This window comes from Ciconia boyciana, chromosome 2, assembly GCF_034638445.1.
Source record: "Ciconia boyciana chromosome 2, ASM3463844v1, whole genome shotgun sequence".
In the NCBI taxonomy this organism is placed as follows: domain Eukaryota; kingdom Metazoa; phylum Chordata; class Aves; order Ciconiiformes; family Ciconiidae; genus Ciconia; species Ciconia boyciana.
In genome coordinates, this window is record NC_132935.1 from 156,689,458 (window position 1) to 156,710,034 (window position 20,577).

A 20,577-nucleotide genomic window follows, 5' to 3' on the forward strand; every position below is an offset into this window, starting at 1 on the left:
ACCTCTCAGCAGTTGACAGCAGGTGACTAATCTGCAGAAACGCCCAGGTGCCTCAATCAAAGAAAGTGAAAAAATTCTTTCTGACTGTGTCTTTCAGGATTTTGCCGACTCCGTATACCAAATGGTTGCACAGAAGTTCCAGGAGCTGACAGACAATTTCACTTCCATGCATGCACGCCACAAAACTCTTGCAGGCATTGTGATGACCAAAGGTAAGATATCTTCTCATTTATTTTCCTCTGGCATTTTTCATGACTAAGTAATACATAATTTACCTGGTCCACAGTATTGAAGGATGCCTTTACTCCCACACAGAAAAATAAATAGTAATGCAGAGAAAAGAAGCATTAAATATTTACACCTGAAGTAAGTTCACACAAAAAATATTGGCAACAGAGGTAAAGATTTATTCATAAATATGTCCCTACATTGCTTCGTTTACAGGACAAAATACAGACCTGCCTGATTTTGTATTTCCTAATAGATGGAGTAGTTCTAGTTATCAATAAAAAGTTGTATTATTTATTAATTGCTTTTTTAGATCTGGAAACACCAAGTTCTTGTTGTAGAAGGCTACCATAAACCTTGGTTTAGATGATTGACAATAAAAGCAAATCTCAGCCCATTTCCTTTTCAATCAAAAGCAACAAAACCCAGAGCATGCATAGTTTTAATTCTGCTCTGCTCTAACCATGGGAAATACTTATACCTATCAGTGGGGCCAAAATTTTATATTCACCCCTGTTAAGACTTAACTGATGGACACATACTATCAGAAATCTTTAGCCCTTTGATGAAACTGTTGCATAGACAGTCTGTCTTTCTTTGTAAGCGTACCTCAGTTGGGGCACCTCAGTATTTATGAGGATGTCAGCAGTGGAGATGCTGCCATAAACTTCATTCTCACTCAGACGCATGGAGCAGTGGATTGAGTTTAGAAATGAGAGGATAAGCTCAGAGGGAAAAGGCATTTATAATTCATCCAGGCTTGTCTTACTCCTTCCTTTCAACAATTACGTTAGCTAGATTCAATAGGGACATTTGTGAATATTGCAAGGCAGCAGGATGGAGATAGGATTATGTGCTGGATCTTTTCCAACCACAGAACCTAAATACAGCTAAGAGTTCTGTGCAGAGTAACTTATTCTCCTCCTTTCTGAGGTGAAAAGAGTGAGCAATCCTCTCCTGAAATTAAAAGTAGAGAAGTTGACCTAAAAGTCTTTTAGACCTCTGGTTGAAACTGAACTGTTCTTCAGCTAAATTTGTTATTATTTTGCTTAATTTGTTTCGGTTAGTTATTTTTTATATTACTTTAGGATCTGGAATAATGGATTAGTCTTCCATTTTTTAAGTGCTGCACAGAGACAGTGCTGTACAAACACAAAACGTGGTATATAAGTCCTATAGACCACAGGAGATAAATTCAGTATGAATTAAAATAAAAGGGAGAGTGTGATTGACTCTGGGATGTGAAAGATGCACACTAGACCCAGCATACCAGCTGCCATGTCATAGTCAGATTTCTTGACTGTGACACTCGAAGGTTTAAACAAAGTGCTGTAATTTATTTAGAGGATCTCTTTCCAAGCAGGAGGACCACAAGGAAGAATGTTTAATTATGCCTTTTATAAGAAGCTGAGTTACAGGCGCCAATAATTGTTGCTTTAACCACTTTTTGAGGGGACAGTGTACCCAGCTCAGTGTCCCTGTTCAGTTTTCTTACACTCAGTGTGTATTTTCCCTGTAAGAATTTTATCTCATTCCTACCTTGCCAAGGTACAGCCCCTGCATCCTTTAGCACAAGCCTAGGCCTGCTTTAAAAAGCATGATGGAGCCAATGCAGCCTCATTGCTATATGACCAAAGAAGCAGTCATATGAAGGATAGTTTAAAACCCCACACCATACGGGAAGAGAAGTTACCCAAAGAAATCATAACTTCCAAAATTGTGGCTGCTGAGTGTGTGCAGTGCTAGGGAAGGGAAGGGGCATGTCCAGACCCCTGCTAGCCTTGCTGGGCCGGTGGGGCTGTCTGTGTCTCTTCTTTGGGGAAGGGGTGAAAGTGTCCTCCCAATGGGTTTTTTTATGAGTCCTATGCCCTTAGTGGGATTTTACACATTTGTATTTCATATTTCTTCTTAGTCAGCATTAAGACAAAGTATAATTTTACTTACGTTTACAAACCATTTCCCTCAAGGCTTCTTTTTTAATTCTGAATTCCCTTTTATGAATTCCTTCAATCTGTCAGCTGTCCAATTTGTCAATATCTTACTGGTTTTGTGGAGCCTAGAAAAGAAATTCACAGACATGAAGTGATTCACAGAAGATGCAAAGATTCACATGCCTTATTTTGGTACATTTTCCAGGAAGATTTTAGTTACTTCCAGCTCAAGAACGTCTGCCAACCATGGCAAGATGAATCATTTGCCATTTGTGTCATTATTTTCTATCCTAAAGTTGTAGATCTGTGGTCTGTTCCCCACCGTCATTCCCAGAGGTAGCAAGGATCTTGACACACTGTTCAAAGATGGCACAGACAGGTTTTCCACATCAAAGACTCAAATAAATATCAATTTCCTGTGTTTTTAACATAGAATTTGGCAGAAAACCCTTAGATCTCTGCAAACAATTTACTAATGACATCAACAAAACCAAGTTTGGTAATGTCTTGTTGTATTTAGTACCATACACAGCTATAAGAGAAAAAAAATAATTTGTTTTTACCTTCATTTCAATTTAATGTCATCCTGACTAGAAGCAGATTTAGCTGTGCTTGTACAGTTTTCAGACAAAGCTGGTAAAAACCAAAACGTGATTCTGTGATAACTACTGTGAAGATAATACAAAATCTCTACAGATGAAACAGAATTGTGCTAGATTGGTTTTCTTTTCCTGAACTCTGACATTTTTTCTGCCATTTCAGTTTCCCAGGGAAACCAAAGAGAGTTACATTTAGGCACTGTAATTGACTTATGCTGTAGCACCCAGGGCAAATTCCAAAGTAGGAGAAAGAAAAAAAATGTAGAAAATTATGTTATTGACTGACTGTGAATGTTCTGTAGTAATAAATTGCTAGTCAGAAAAACAGGCAGCCCAATGTATTTAGATATGCTTTGCTCTGAAGTGTGATGAAAAGTTAAAATCTCAATGCATTTTTGTGAAAGTAAGTTTTCAAAACATTTGATTAGTAGACATCAAGATAACCTTGAAAAAATGTGCCTAGGTAGGAGCAAATTATCACACTGGATACCAGCTGATGTGATGTTATCTGATGTAATATAATAATTGAATATAATAATAATTCAAACACTAACATAACACATCCTGAACTAAATGTTTCAAAAGACAGAAAGGTTGAAGTAAATTATTTAACAGTTCTCCAGTTATAATGTATTTGAAGTCTGCCACATTCTAATTTTGTTGAAACACATTCAGAGAAGATTGTTCTATCAAAAATTGTTTGATTGACTCTAGGAAAAATTGTTTAACAAGTAAGACATTGTATTCAAATCTTCCATGTAAAGCAAGGCATATTCCCACAGAGTATCTTCAAGTAGCACAATAAGTATACCTGCTATTGTAGCATAGTATTAATATGGGGACATAAGTTTTATTGCATACTGACTATCCACAGTAGTTCACCTAACTTCTCTGAAGATATAATGGGTTTACATATGGTAAATTAAGAACATCAGTTCACCTGTGGAAAAGACAGTCTGGATAACATCATGTCAAACACAAACCATCACCTCAGAACATGCATATCCAGGCATGTGATGGATGGAGTTAACTTTCCTCATAGTGTTTTGCATTTGTGGCTAAAACATGGTTGATAACTCCAATGTTTTGGCTATTGCTGGGCAGTGCTTGCAAAGAGTCAAGTCTTTTTCTCTCTCCCATCCCCATCTCCAGCAAGTAGGCTGAGGGTGGGCAAGAGGCTGGGAGCAGACATAGCCAGGACAGCTGTCCCCAGCTGATGAAGGGGATATTCCATACCATATGACATTGTGCTCGGCAGTAAAAGCTTGGGGAAAGAAGGAGAAGAGGGAGACATTTGGGTTTATGACATTTTTTTTGCCAAGCAACCATGAACTATCATTATGTCAATCCACAAGTCTCCTTGCCTTCCTTCTATTTTCTCCCAGTCCCCCAGGAGAAGGGAGTGAGCAAGAGGCTGTGCGGGTGTTTGGCTGTTGGCCAAGTTCAACCAATATTTCATTTCAGGGTGTGCCACAACAATAGCTGGCCATAATGTTTCTTGCTGTCACAGATTAAGGTAACCTACCAGCTCCCTCCCTTCTTATGTGATTTTGTCTCTCAGGTGCAATTGGGACATCTTATTTTCACCCACTGGTCTGCTGTACCTTTTTATTGAGAAGTTTGCAGGGAGAAATAATAATAATAATAATAATAATAATAATAATAATAATTATTATTATTATTATTATTATTATTATTATTATTATTATTAAGCCAGTTGATACAGTTGGAAAAAAACAAAGGCAAGCAAGCTAATATTTTCTAACACAGGCCAACAAACGCAAAAGCACTGTCACGTACATCCATCCCTGATGCACGGAGTCACAGATTATTGGACAACAAGAGGCTGAGGAGCCACTGGCGAGAAGCAGCTCTTGGCAGGGCTCAGCGAAGAGCATGGTCCCACGATGGGTCACCGGGCAGGGCAGCCAGCTTTAATGGCACATGGGTCATCGAAGAGAGAGCATGGACAGTGCTGCCCATCCCCTGGCACTGGGAGATAGGAAGCCCCAGCCCAGGGCAGCGCGGGGTGGGAGGTGGAGGTGTGAGGTGCACACCAAGTACTGCGATCTAAAGGCAGGTGGCATTTGCACTGTTTATTTACACCGTGGACAGAGTTTGCCTTTGCCAGCCCTGAGCAGATATGGGCATACATTTGTGCTCTACCTGAAATCACTGGACACAGTAAAGAATTCCTGTCGCTCAGTGCAGAGATGATCTATTATTGCTGAGGTCCTTTTTGCAAAAAAGAACCTCCCATAATCGTTACGGACAAAATGAGACTGCTATTTAAACATTATTTTCCCATTTGTGTTTGACAAATCTTAGCAGTTTAAATACTGATAGGAACTTTTTGTCATGCTTTCTGTTAAAAATGAAACATTAAGAAAGTTCAGTCCTTTTCACAGGAGCGTGGCATTCATAGAAAAAGGTTATGAGTTGATTTCTCACTTCAATTTTCTCTCTTCTTCTGTCTTTCTTTTTAGGCTGACAATCATTTTGATGTTAAAAGCAAACTAGGAGGTCTTCTCAGTTATCTTGTATGAAATAAAGATGAACTGGACAAAAGAGCCCTAAATAGCAATTTCATGCTGTGATAAAAGATGGGAAATTATCATCCGTATCTCATGGAACGGATCTTAATAATTGCTAAGTGGAATAACAGAAAAAAGTAAAGTTGACAATACGTCTCCATGGATCTTTACAGTCATATTAGGACTCATAAAGCCTGATGTCTAAGTACAATCAGGAATATTGATGGCCAATTGATTTCTGATGCTTAGTTTAAATAGGAAAGTTGTAAAGTAGTAAAATACAGTAGAAAATTCAGGCCCTATGCAGAGTATCAATCTGCTCCATCCCAGGTGGGATTCAAGTAGCCAAACCAGTTAGAGGAACTGTGAATAATTTACAGATTAGTGCCCAGGGCAGATGCCTTCAAGAAGAGACTCAGAGGAGTCATTTAGGCTGTCGGGTCCCATTTGCATAGTTAGATAGATGCTAAAAGCCTGGTCCCAGTGAGACTCAAGGTTTCAATGAGGCTTAGATTCCCAAGATGGAAATTGTGTGCCCAAACTGCTGAAATGCTTTTGAAAATCTCATGAGGTCTCTTCACCTTCTGTTGCCTGATGCTCTTAAGGATGTGGCAGAAAGTCATTTGACATTCTTGGAAACATCCACTTCTTACATGTGCCCAGGTTGACATATCACCACCAGATGAGAGATTTTCTCAAAATATTTTGAAGTCAGTAAATAGATACGTAGTTAGAAACCATATAATGCACTCTTTCTCAGAAATCGCTTTTCCTCTGGTCATAAACCTTCAACCAATAATCTTCAGATTCTGTCTAAATAATTTTGAACTCCATAAGAGCATCTCTTTTCCTCAGCTGCAAGTCTGTTCCTCGGTTTTGTAATGTGGACCTACAATGGGCAGACTAGGATCCCTGCAGCCCAACAGATTTAGGTTTCCAAATTCCAGCTCAAAGGACATCTGAGGTTTTGCAGTTAAAACTGTGCCTCCACCAGGTTCATCACTGCTTTTAAATTATGGGCTTAAACGTGCCACTGCAAGCACTCCCCCTACAAGAGCAACATTAGGTGTTTCTTAATCTCTTCTGTTAAATCAGGACTAAGGAACAGAAAATAGTTCAAGATACATTACTTAGAAACAGAAAATATGAGATGGGACACAGCGCTGTAGCCTGCTGTATTTGCACAGAGGGGGGAAAACCAGGTTCAAGGTCATCTGTCCAGGCCTGATTATATATTTTACACTAAACAGAAACTAGATAAAATGCATGCACCAGAGCAAGTACAGAACCAGGGCTTCACTTTTGGAGGTGAGCACCCCAACCAGCACATCACACAGCCCCACATTGCTGTTATTGGCTAACCTAACTCTGTCCTCTTAGCTGTTTGGTAGCACAGGTTCAGCAAGAACAGGGGAAAACACCCCTCTCATATCAGCATTTTGAGGCACTCCCATAGGAGAATGACCCAGCCTGGGAAGGGAATCGAGTCCCCATTTTCCACCTGCTGCACAAGCTGTAGGTGTCTCCAGCACTTATCACTGGTGCCTTCTGGGCAGCTCCAGCAGCAAACGTCTTCTTCCGCGCTATGCCCACTGGTTGTTTTGGTTTCCATTTCAGAGCAGCTAGCTCTTCTCAGACACTGAGCCTTTTATCCCAGACCATGTAATGTCTCTGGACTTAGCTTTCGTTCTTGCTGTTTAAAGACTATTTCTGACTGAAATAGTAACTGACACCTCTCAAAACCTGGATGCAGGCGAGGCCCTGGCTTTGTGTCACATATAATTGCATTGGCCACAAGGATGAATACAACAATTAACATAAAACATGGAAATTAGAAATAGGCACTTATGTTTCCATCTCTACGTGTGTGAAGCAAGGAGCTGGAAGGTTCAGACTTTCATTCTGCTCTGTGATAAGCCAAACTGGAAATTGTCCCAGTCTCAATACAGTGTATCTCATCCTAAAAACAGAAGTTTCTTGGGTAAATAAAGGCTTAGTGACATCAACTATTGCTTTTACTTTACTGACCTAGTAAAACGCATAGGAAGACTTTTTAAATGCAAGTATACTTAAGAAAAAAAAAAAGAATAAGTTCCTCCTGTACTTATCTGCCAAAATCCACATTCAGGATTTCATCCTTTCTCACTGCAATTAAGGATCTCACTAGCATATAAGACTGTCAATTTACTTAATGCTCACATATCAGTGGCATAGCATTTATTAGAGAAAAACAGACATCTGCACTCAGGACCTGTGTCGTGGTTCAACCCCAGCCGGCAACTAAGCGCCACACAGCCACTCACTCACTCCCCCCCGCGCTGGGATGGCAGGAAGGAAATTGGAAGGGTAAAAGTGAGAAAACTCATGGGTTGAGATAAGAATAGTTTAATAATTGAAATAAAATAAAATAATAATAATAATAACAATAATAATAACAAATTGTAATGAAAAGGAAAATAACAAAGGGAGAGAAATAAAACCCAAGAAAGACAAGTGATGCAAATGAAAATAATTGCTCACCACCAACCAAGCGATGCCCAGCCAGTCCCCAGGCAGTGGCCGCCCCTCCAACCTTCCCCCAGCTGTTATTGCTGAGCATGACACCGTATGGTATGGGATGTCCCTTTGGTCAGTTGGGGTCAGCTGTCCCAGCCGTGTCCCCTCCCAGCTTCTTGTGCACCCCAGCCTACTCGCTGGTGGGGTGGGGTGAGAAGCGTAGAAGGCCTTGACTCAGTGTAAGCACTGCTCAGCAGTAATGAAAACATCTCTATATTATCAACACTGTTTTCAGCACAAATCCAAAACATAGCCCCATACTACCTGCTGTGAAGAAAATTAACTCTACCCCAGCCAAAACCAGCACAACCTGGCAGAGAAAGTGCATTTCAGTTCTGTTTTAAAATTAGTAATTACCTGTAAGCCCCTACATAGCTCTGTTCCTGAGGAGAAAAACAGTGTTCAAACTCACATGAAAGGAAAGGACCCTCAAATACATTGGTTCTGCCACTATCAATTTAGGTTAAAAAAAAAATCCTTGTGGATCTGGTATGGGGATGAAGCATGTAGGGGCCTGGGCTGACTGTCCCATCTCTCCCTCCAGATATCTAAAGCCCACATTGACGAAGGGAAGGGAAGGGAAGGCAAAGGGCACTGGTGCTTGCAATCACAGCACTGTCTCCTTCCACACTCCTCAGAAGCAAAGCTGATGGGATTTCATCCTTTCTGTCTGCTAAGAGGAGAGAAACAGACCATAGAAATTCAAAGTGGGAAAGACCACTAAGTCATCCAATCCATTTCCCTGCAAGCACAAGATTGTTCTCCGTGGTGCGTTCCCAAGTGCTTTTTCTGGTCTAGATTTGAATGAATCAATTAGCAATGGGGCTCTCAACACTACCTTGGGAGACCATTCTAGTCTAACAGATCTCATTGTTAATAATTCTCACCAGTTATTCAGCCTGACTTTTATTTTCTGTGATTTCATCCCAGCTCCTCAGTTATACTGCCCTAAATTGTCCATTTAGTACCTACCTCTCTCCTTGGGGTTTGCATCCTTCAGGTACTTGGAGGCACTTATACCACTTTCAGAGACGTCGTTTAACAAAGGTTTATATATTTAATTTTTATACTGTCTCCTCTGCAGCCCTCAGCAGTTTCCTCCCTGTTTTCTGATTCACCTCCACTTTGGCAACCTCCTCTCCATTCTTTTCTGGGCTGGGAAATCCTCCCTGTGAATGAGACTTACTGGAAAGACCTGCATAGGAATGTCTTGCAAAATGGATTAGTGCAAGAGTCCTTTTTCAGGCATCCAACGATGTCATTGAGCAGCTCAAAACTGGCTTGTGTCGGAAAGGGATTTTTCTTCCGGAAGAACTGAATTTGGAATTTGTTCACAAAGAAACACCTTGTGGTATTGGGAGAAGTTTATCGTGTCTGGCTGTGAAAGGAGAGCCACGGCCGCTCTCAGACAGCCTGCACAGAGGGATCAGAGATCAGGGTAGAGAGGACTGTGCCTCTGCCACTGCTTGTTCATTGACGAAGATGAAGAGTACTGCAGAGAGTAGCCTTCCCTAGGTAGCGCAGTCAGAGGCAGGATTACCCAACACATTAATAAAGGAAGAAAATATGAGGTTCTCAGAGGCTCCCTCTACACCCTCTCTTTCCACAGAAATACAATATATTCACTTTCACGTAACCCACAGTTTGACATCAGGAAAAGAAATCCCTGTGCAACTCCAGCATTTCAAAGACTGTGTTCCATTTATACCCATAACTATCTTTAACCTCACTGCTAGCAACTTCTTTATTCCTAATATTTGCTAGCTATGTATTTGCTTTTTGTTCAGACTTCTGCTATAACATTTCATAAGCCCTTAACATGCTTCTTCCTTCCCAGTTTTTTGGTCAGCCACTTCTTCACATCAGCTGCTCCCATCCGCCTCAGGGTTCCTCCTCTGGACACCCAGTTGTGAGCTATGGGATACAGCCAAGGTGCTCACTGAAGTCCCAGGCTCCCGCTTGTCACTAAAATGATCACAATCACCCCCACTGGTACAGCAGAAAATGGTGAGAAAAAAATGAGCTGCAGCAGAGTCTTTACGGCTGGCAGATAAATGCATACCGTTAATAGCTATATGCATACTGTTAATCACGCCTGCTGTACACAATTCTTCTCTTATGGCTACATACTCATTTTTTTTGGAGTTGTGAGTGTGGTTTTGTTCTCCATGCAGAGCTAGGGACAGGAGAGCTCCCTGTGTCAGGAGTGCATATTCTACATTGAAACTGAAGGGCAGGGTACACCATGTCACACATACCAGTCCCTTGATCCTCAGCTCCCTCCTCACACGTGCTTCTTGATTTCACTCCTCTTGAAACCTCAGAAGAGAAGGGGGTTGTAGATGCATCACCAAGTTATGAGGCAAATGGAGGGAGCCCAGCCTGATGGACCTGGGTAAACACATCCCTCATTTCTAACCGTAGACCTACCCCTGTGCAAGCATGAACAGGGACAACTGTTTCACTCCTTTTCAGAGACATGTCCTTTTTCTGCTTTTTTTCAGGGAGGGGATGGGGAGAAGAGCTCTTCACGTCTTTTGCAGAAGTATTTTGCGTGGGACATTGCCCACAGTCTGGCGGTGCAGTCCCCCGCAGGGCTCTGCACCGGCTCGGGGACCTGCCTTGGAGCAGTGGGGCACAGGACTGTGCCCACAGCATGTCCGCATAGGCAGCTTTTCCAGCATCACTACCCTTTCATGTCTTCACTACCTCTTATTACAAAATTAAAGCCATTCTAAGGGTGTGGTAGAGCTGCCAGGGAAGAAGATAACAGAAAATAATGCGGGACTTGTCAGTGCTATGTAGCATCAAGAAATTTTCCTTCCCTAAACAAACCTGAAATGGAAACCTGAAGTTATTCAGCTACAAGTAGAGAGTATTAAAAAAAAAACAACCCTCCCCTGTGATCAGAGCTCTATTAAGCTGCCTTGAAAATTATTCCAAATACACTTTTTTGCAGATAACAATAGACAATCCTTTTGACTGATTGGTTAAAAAAGGTAAAGAAAGAGCATAAAATTATTGCTTATCAGAGAGAGAAGCAGCGCCATTTAAAATAAGATGAAATTGTACCCCATGAATTATTCACAAGAGCTGATGTTACACTCTCATTATTTCTGGCTTTCCTTTTTACCACATAGGATTTTGTGTCAGTTGTCTCCAACCCAATAAAAGAGGTGGGGTTTTTTTAATTAATCAAACCTGATTTTTCTGATTAGTTTTTCTAATTTAAAATGAATATATTCCAAGCAGTGAGTTGTCTTCACAGTGTCATGTTGAAAAAAAGGATAGATTTCATTACCGCTAGCAAGGTCTAAAACATGCAGCGAAATAGACGCTTGCATACTGACTGGTGTTTCTCTACATGTTGCACCAGCTGCTGAGAAGCCAAAGTGTGATCCCACTTGTATGCTGGCATTAGCAGTTGCAAACTCTGTCCTGTTCAATGTGAATTAAGCCCACTGAATTTCATAGCGGTTCTCCAGTATACAGCCGATGTGATTCAGATTTCGTGTCAGCAAACACAGTGTTCTGATTGCACGTAACAGTCAACACCTCTTGAAATTACCTAGTGATTTTGATTTTCCTTTTCCAACACATAAATATGCAGGGCTACAAATTCTGTATTATGGAGAGTCTTAATGATCATAGCGCACTAGAAGTGAGAGGTAAGTCTATTAAAGTCAGTAGAAACATTGATTAGACTAGCCAAAACTCTCTGGTTTTATTGGTAGAGCTGTGTCTCGAAGCAGATGGGTGTAGACAGTTTGCGTTTGTGTCCATGACTGACTTAAAAACACAGTTCATAACTGTAGTCCATAAGATGTCAGCCTTTTCTCCATATCCAACTTATTTGCTGAGCAAACCTTCATATTTTTTCTTGCTTACTGTCTCTTCTGTCAGCATCTTTCTGAATCATTTCTATTGCAAGCTTTGTGGCTGCAGGACCTGACAAGATGCATCCCAGAACCCCAAGGGAATTGGCTGATGTAGTTGCCAAGCCACTATCCATGATATTTGAAAAGTCATGGCAGTCAGGTGAAGTCCCTGGTGACTGAAAAAAGGGAAACATTGCACCCATTTTTAAAGAGGGTAGAAAGGATGACCCTGGGGACTACCGGCCTGTCAGCCTCACTTCTGTGCTTGGGAAGATCGTGGAATAGATCCTCCTAGAAGCTCTGCTAAGGCACAGGGAGGACAGGGAGGTGATTCGAGACAGCCAGCATGGCTTCACCAAGGGCAAGTCCTGCCTGACCAACCTAATGGCCTTCTATGATGGAGTGACTACATCAGTGGATAAGGGAAGAGCTATGGATGTCGTCTATCTGGACTTCTGTGAAGCTTTTGACATGGTCCCCCACAATATCTTTCTCTCTAAACTGGACAGATATGGATTTCATGGGTGGACTGTTCAGTGGATAAGGAATTGATTGGATGGTCACATCCAGAGGGGTAGTGGTCAACAGCTCAATGTCAAGATGGAGATCGGTGATGAGTGGTGTCCCTCAGAGGTCCGTATTGGGACAATTACTGTTTAATATCTTCATCAATGACATAGACAGTGGGATTGAGTGCACCTTCAGCAAGTTTGCAGATGACACCAAGCTAAGTGGTGTGGTTGACACGCCTGAGGGATGGGATGCCATCCAGAGGGACCTGGACAAGCTGGAGAAGTGGGCCCGTGTGAACCTCATGAGGTTCAACAAGGCCAAGTGCAGGGTCCTGCACCTGGGTCAGGGCAACCCCCAATATCAATACAGGCTGGGGGATGAAGGGATTGAGAGCAGCCCTGCAGAGAAGGACTTGGGGGTACTGGTGGATGAAAAGCTGGACATGAGTCGACAATGTACGCTTGCAGCCCAGAAAGCCAACCGTATCCTGGGCTGCATCGAAAGAAGCATGGCCAGCAGGTCGAGGGAGGGGATTCTGCCCCTCTACTCTGCTCTGGTGACACCTCACCTGCAGTACTGCATCCAGCTCTGGAGCCCTCAGCACAAGAAGGACACGGAGCTGTTGGAGCGGGTCCAGAGGAGGGCCACAGAAATTATTAGAGGGATGGAACACCTCTACTGTGAAGAAAGGCTGGGAGAGTTGGGGTTGTTCAGCCTGGAGAACAGAAGGCTCCAGGGAGACCTTATTGCAGCCTTTCAGCACTTAAAGGGGCCTTATAAGAAAGGTAGGGACAAACTTTTTAATAGGGCCTGTTGTGATAGGACAAGGGGTAATGGTTTTAAACTGAAAGAGGGTGGATTCAGACTAGCTATAAGGAAGAAATTTTTTACGATGAAGGTGGTGAAACACTGGAACAGGTTGCCCAGAGAGGTGGTAGATGCCTCATCCCTAGAAACATCCAAGGTCAGGTTGGATGGGGCTCTGAGCAACCTGATCTAGCTGAAGATGTCCCTGCTCATTGCAGGGGGGTTGGACTAGATGACCTGTAAAGGTCCCTTCCAACCAAAAATATTGTATGATTCTATGTTTTGGGAGATCATGTAGGGAAGACAGCCGCCTTTGCTTTATGGGTGTAATAGCACAGCTCAAGGCAATATGACCATCCATTAATATATTAACATTAATACAATTATCCTTAAGTGTTGTGGGGAAAAAACTGAAAAAAATTACCTCAGAAAGTTTAAACATCAGGAAAAAGAATTTTAAAAGGCACTAGATTTGCTCTGCTTAACATCTTATGATTTGGGGAGCTTTGATTTGCACATGGTATTTGGTTACTTACAATAAGAGAAATCTTCCCACAAGCAGCTGTCTACAGTGTAGAAAGCTGTACATCTGCTGGTTGTCTACAGGTCTTCGGAGTTCATGAAGAGAGGCTGGCAATATTGAGGTGTAATTCAGACTATCCAAAAGCAAATACCTAAAATAGGCCGGATGAATCACCTCCCAGGAAAGTTCCTCTCCGTTGACTATAAAAAGAGTCTCCAGCAATTAGCTCAGCTACAGACATCTAAACTCTAGTTATCCAGAACAGCTGAAATGAATCCCACCGCTGGTGTCAGCACACTGAAAATGGCTTATAATAAAACCCATTTTCTTTTCAACGGCTCGGCTATGACATGAAAGTCTGGACTATTACTGACACAAAAAAATGAACATTAGTGGGGTCGAGATGCCCCCTGACTGACTGAGAGGAGACCCTGCCTGGTGGACCCCGAGGGGAGCTCAGGCTTTCAGCAGAACACCAGAAATACTCCTTACCTCACCAGATCATTAGAGTGAATCTGTGACCAAAGACTGTGTGTCATTTATGGGTACAGTTTTGTTCTATAATGCAACTAATTAATTGGCAGAATTTTTGAAAATAAAATGTGGCAAATTCCCTTCCCACTCTCACAGCTGTCCCCATCAACTCGGCGTTAGCCAGGACCCAGCCAGTATGCTGACACAGCTCCCCAGTTTCCTTTCCCCTGCTCCATTTCCTTTTCAAATTGAAAACTATTAGGAGTCTTTAGGCAAATAATAGAAACCTAATGCAGGTGCCTGTTATAAATCGTTCGCTAGTTACTTTTAACCTAATGTCTCCTCAAACATTACTTTGCAGAAGGCGGCAAGGGAAAGAAATGCCTCATGAACTCTGACAATCAGTGGGTCAGGAGTTAAGGTCATAATAATGTAGCCCATTTCTTCTTCTTTGTCAAATGACCTGAACACAGTTAGATCCCTGGGTCTTTCATCTGAGCTGGGCTTCCCTCAGTAAGAGCGTGGGTCTTGCCAAGAGCAATCCTCATCTAGGATCACACCCTGCCATACACCCCTAAGCAGGGAAGGCGGCATATGGCTGGTGGTGACAGGTTAGTGCTAGTTTAGGATTTTGCCACACCCAACACTATAGCTTTCCTAGGCACAACTTGATGATGTGCTCAGTCTAGATCTGCCACATGTCCGAGGTTAAATTAATCAATGTTTAGGAGGTAGCTTAACATTCATAAATAGAAATCACTTGAGAAATTTGAAATATTCTGCAGGCAAAATAAAATACGAAGTAAACATTAATAACAAGAGCTAGTAATGACTGTTTTTTATGCAAAATAGACAAATGTACAGAAGTGCCTATTAATTCTGAATCACTGTGGCAAGTATCTAGGCTCAAGAGTTGGAAATGCTGCCTAAAATGCCAATGTGATCAGTCAACGTTAAAATTTGCCTTCATCAACTAGGCATCACATGTCTTATTTATTTTCATAGACAAATTCCTCCTATGTTCACTGGAAATAATATCAAGCATTTCACAGGGGATAAACCTCCAACTCTATGTATGTACAAAACAAGACATGCAAGAGGACAATCTGTTAGCATATATGCTCCTGAACACATCGGGCAACTGTCAGGTTGTTGGAAGTATTTCTTATCACGCTGGGTGCCCTCACATGCAGCACTGTATGGTGCTACATTGGTCACAGATCACTTTCCCCATTTGGCTCCCCAGTGAGGTGTAAATATTTCAGATCTAATGCATAAGTCATGTACACCTGTGTTTCTGAGTGCCATAGTAGTGAGACATAACTCTTGGGTATTTCTGAGCAGAGAGGAACATGGATTATTTTCTGTCATTGCAAATGGAAAATACATGGAGATTTTTAATGTTTAACACTCAGACTGGTTCTGCAAATTCTTGGAAACCATTGCCTCCAGCCCCAGGCAACATCTAAGTGATGTTCTGCAAACATGTGCACCTTGCCAGGACTGGCAGACACCCCAGGCTGTCTCCACATTGGACTACCTACTGGGGCCCCATATCACTGAAAGCCAACATATGGAGTTAGTTCACCCAAAAAGGAACACCCCAAGCACACTTGCTATTACTGTGTGGGTAGACGTTGTGATAGCAAACAATATCAGAAGGATTCATATTATTGCTGCATCAATAGGTGTTGGGTGCCTTTGTGTTTCATTTGTGAATAAATCCAGACCTTACACAAAATCCTGAGTGCATTCATCATCTTACACTCATACTAGAAGAGAGAAAGAGTTAGCTTATTTATGGATAAAATGTTTGAAATAATAAAAGGCATCACACCGTGCACTGGACTGACTGGGAGAGGTGAGTAAGGTGTATCTCCTGAGCGGGAGTGCAGGATGGCTTCCCCAGATGGTTTGCTCTGTATTTGCAGAGCCTGGTGCTTTGACGTGAAGGGGGAGATGGGGAGGCACATTAGGGGTATGCTAATGTAAGGAGAAGGAAGCAGCCAGTCTCACTGCCCTGAGAAGGAGTATTGACGGAGGTCCTCAGGTGCAGGCAGAGAGGCTCATGGGTTTCTGAACAAAGGAATTGATTCCTGGTATACTTCTGCTGTGCTGAAGAAAATAAGATTCTGTCTATATTAGTAAATAAATAAAATAGAACCAAAAAATAGCTGATTCTTATCATGGACCTTCCAACCAAGGAAAATACTATATACTGTTCAGGAAAGCATACACTACTTTTTGAGAGGCTGAGTGGGACTCAAACACTTCTGTTGCAGGCAATGCCTCATGAAATGTTTGGTGTTAGTCCATGTGAAAGACACAGTTAACTAGATGGACATGTCTGATCTAAGATGCCTATTATTTTTCTCGTAAAAACAGTGACCCTAAAGCAAAGTGACATCAAAGCAATTCTAATGTACAGAGTATAAACACCTTTCTTTGCAGGGAAGGAGCCATTTGTCCACTTCAACTTTTTATCTAGTAATAAAACTGGAATAAACACAAACGCTTTGTAATTGCATTTCTCCACTGCATTCTCCCATGTGCTCCCATCTTTACCTCTCGGGTTTTCTAGATTGCCAGCTCTTCTTCTTTTTTTCTTTTTTAATAAATACTCCCAAGCACTTTTTTAGGGCCACATTTATAGTAACAAATAGAGATTAAACTTCCGGCACAGGCATACTTCGTCACTAGTACCTATAACAACTTCTGTATGAGACTGTCACAACCAGGGGGTCAGGTGTGATTAGCTGAATTTTCACAACACTTACACCTCTCCTACAAATGTCACAATGCTGCAATGCCACAATACTACTAAACCTTTTGGACTACTCTATGTAGCTATCATATTGATATAGGCATGAGATAGTTTTGTTATAATTTGCTATTATATACATTAAGCATGGCAACAGTGCTATAGCATGTCATCCACCACTAGTCCCAGTGCTGTGTGGAGATTATAAAGTATTATTGGTCTTATTTACTAACTGGGAGATCACTGGCAGCACCAGCCCTTTATGTTTGAAATATAGTTTCCTTCTCCATTCAGCTGTTTTCTCATATCACACCAATGGATCTTATGAGAGAACATGGCTGCAACCATGGTGCTTCCATCCCAAAAAATCTCTGCAATTTTTTTTTCTGCCACTCAATAGGCTTCATCATAAGAAAAAAATTATATTGCTGACTGTATAAAATAATTCCTAAAGCTTTTTTACAGCTAAAGTAACATCACAGAAACAGCATCACCATGGCCCATGGTGAGATTGTTTCCATTCCCCCTATGGGTACTTGCAGTCACTGACTTGTCAGACTTTGAGGGCGATTCAGTTGCTTAAACATGGACATCCGTTTCCACTGAGTCACTTTATGGATTTCCATGTAAGACGCATGGGGAGGGCACAGAACCTCCTGGACACCCGCACTTCCCTGGAGCAGCAGCCAGAGGTTAGGCAGGATGCCAAGGGTATCTCAGATGACACTACATGGGCACAGCCATGCCAACCCCAGTAGTCTGACTTGCTATACTGTACATGTGTTTGCCTACACACAGTCATGTACAGCTGTCAAACACAGTCCAACACTCTTAGGCTGTCACATCTAGAGGAAGCACCTGTCAGCCAGAAAAGTCCTTTTTCCCAAGAGTTGCTCCTCTGGTCTTTGGTATTCAGAGATATATCCTGAAATGTGCTGGCCAATAGGTGATTTCAGTTTGGGCTCAGTTCATTCTTAACTATTCTTTGAAATTATCCACAGGGCTGAATGAGCTACATTTTAGAGTGAAACCCTGTTGAAGTCTGTAAGCATTTTGCCACTGACTCCAAAGAAATCAGGATTTAATCCTAGAAAGTGTCTATCTGGACCAAGAAAGGCATGTCTTTCAGTTGCTTTCACCTTATCTGGAGAGGCAATGGAGGAACAAAGCTGGTCTCAAGTGGTGAATGCTCCATCCCTGGGACCACAGCGGAAAAGGCACCGATGCAGCTGTTCATGGAGAAACAAAAAGGAAACTGGACTGAAAGTCAGATCTGTTTGTTCTCTGAGATTTTTAAAGAGCAGCTCCAGAAGTGTTACTTGCATTTTATTTAGTACTTATAGTGCAACAGCAATGAAACCTAACATTACAGGGAGTGTGTGTTCCCACCAGAAAATGTCTTCAACAGCTCATAAAAACCTGGCCATTTATCAGCACTGCAGGAGATCTTTATTACCTCCCTACAGCATGTGCTCTCCTATGATGTAGTTATTGATTTAACAAGTAAACTTCGTGGCAAGCTTTTATCTTGGAATTAGCAGCAAGACTGAAATAGAGCTCTTATTATTCTAATAACACAGAGATGTGAGATTCCTGCATATTCCAAAGGCCATATCATCACCTTTACAAGCATCCCATTAGGGCTGTCTGGGCTGCCACATCAAAGTGTGGGCTGTGAGGTCTTTAACAATTATGATATCATACTCAACTCCGGCAATTTCACAACCCTTTTGTTTTTCTTCCTACAGGTTTGGACATCAGGCAAGCTCAGGTTATTGTGCTGTCATCGGGTACCAAATGTATAAATGGGGAATACATTAATGACCAAGGGCTTGCAGTTAACGACTGCCATGCAGAAATTGTGGCAAGAAGGGCATTTGTTCACTTCCTTTACTCACAGCTGGAGCTACACTTAAGGTAACTGAATTCTGTTGATGCTTGGGGAATGTTATATGGCCTTCAGTGGAACAGATCCATCCTCCAGACATTTGAACTATTTGTTTCTTTATGTTGTTGTTTCTGAGTCTTTGGCTGATGAAGGACCAATACACTGCACAGAAAAAAATGAGAGAGTTAGATAGCCTAGAGTGTTGGGTCATGAGCTCCTTTACTTCAGCTGATTTTCTTTCAGTAGCTATTAGATATGACTCATAAAGTTGGGGTTTATGAAGCCTGATGATTTTGTACAATTCTTTACGTGCAGGCTTATTAGCATCATTCACTGGCCAGAGAATGGAAGGGGGTCATTTTGCTCACTGCAGACATTTTCCTGTCTTTCTTGCTGCTGCTGAAACATCTCTAGGAAGTGATTTATTGATCATTAATGCCTCCATTGACTCCCTAGAGAACCAATGAGTGTTAACAGTACAGTAAACTTTGTGCCAAAGTGCAAGATGCCATCACTCACTCCTTCTTTATGATGTTTTAAAATATTATAGCATGTAGAGTCATTACAGAGGAATTATTGTTCCTGTCTTCAGCCAAACCCACCTTGTTACTACCATTTAAATGGTTAATGGGTCATACGCTGCCTGGAAGCTGGTAACAAGTAGGGTACCACAGAGGTCTAGCCTGGGACTTCGCTAATCATGGCTATCAACAATCTGGAAAAGGTTATGTAGTGCTTGCTTATAAGCTTTGCAGAGGACACCAAATTGTGGGGAGGACCAGTTGATATGCTTGAGAGCTGGGCTGCCATCCAGACAGGCTGGAGGGCTGGGCCAGCAGGAACTTTGACAGAAAACTCAACAACAACAAATGGAAAGTCCCACACCTAGGAGGAAAGAATGACCTGCAACAACACAGGCTAGAGCCTTGCTCGCTGGGGAGCAGGTCTGCTGAAAAGGGACAGGGTTTGTAGGCAAACAGCAAGCTGAACATGAGACAGTAGTGTGCCTGTAAGCAAAGAGGGTCAACAGGATCCCAGGCTGTATGAAGAGTCAGTCAAGGGATGTGATCATCCTCCACTACTCAGTACTCATTAGACCACATCTACAATACCATGTGCAGTTTTGGGTCCCCCAATACAGGAAGGATATCAACCATCTGAAGAAGGTTCAGCAGAGGCCACCTGGATGCTCAGGGGCCAGAGCACTTGGTCTGTGTGGAGGGGCTGAGGGAGCTGGGACTGGTCAGCCTGGAGATGGGATGGCGGACCCCGCAGAACATATGTCAACAATACAATGGAGATGGCATCTTTACCAAGGTGAAGAAGATGAAAGACAACAGGCACACACTGAAACAAGAGATGCTCAGTCTGAATACTAGGACAAACTGCCCCCACGGGAATAGGCAAGCAGTGGAACACGTCACCCAGCAGGGCTCTACAGTCTCCCTCCTCTCTTGAAGGTTTTCAAAACCTGAATGGATAAAACCCTGAGCAACCTGGCAAACTGCTCTGAGCAAGAGGTTGGGCTAGAGACCTGAGGTCCTTTCCAGCCTGAATTGTCCTATGATCCTATGAAAACCAAGCAGAAGTGAAGCTGAGGTGGCATTTATTACATGAAAGGAACCAAAGAATGAGGCAAGGAAAGAAAACAAACAAAAACCCCCTTATCTATGAATCATTCTTCTGCCCTCCATTCTTGCTTGCATTTTCATGTAACTTTATCTGAAGGCCATTAACTTCAGTGCAAAAACTCCCTTTGACTTCAGAAGATTTTTCATCAGGTCACAAGCACAAGGGTTAACCTGAGCAGGATTGTGTGTTCTTGTAAGCACCTATGATACAGTTGCACTGAAGCAACAGTAATAGGAATAATGGTTATTTTCAC

General features: G+C 42.1%; 1 protein-coding gene across 3 annotated transcripts in view; it reads left to right on the top strand.

Annotated features, from left to right (window-relative positions):
* Positions 1–20,577, top strand: part of ADARB2 (adenosine deaminase RNA specific B2 (inactive)) — a 324,992-nt gene that overhangs the window by 257,570 nt on the left and 46,845 nt on the right. For all 3 annotated transcript variants that reach the window (XM_072854663.1, XM_072854665.1, XM_072854666.1), the window contains exons 4-5: positions 98–212; positions 18,553–18,721. In XM_072854663.1, the coding sequence (XP_072710764.1) occupies positions 98–212; positions 18,553–18,721 (284 nt within the window). The remainder of the gene's footprint in view (positions 1–97; positions 213–18,552; positions 18,722–20,577) is intronic.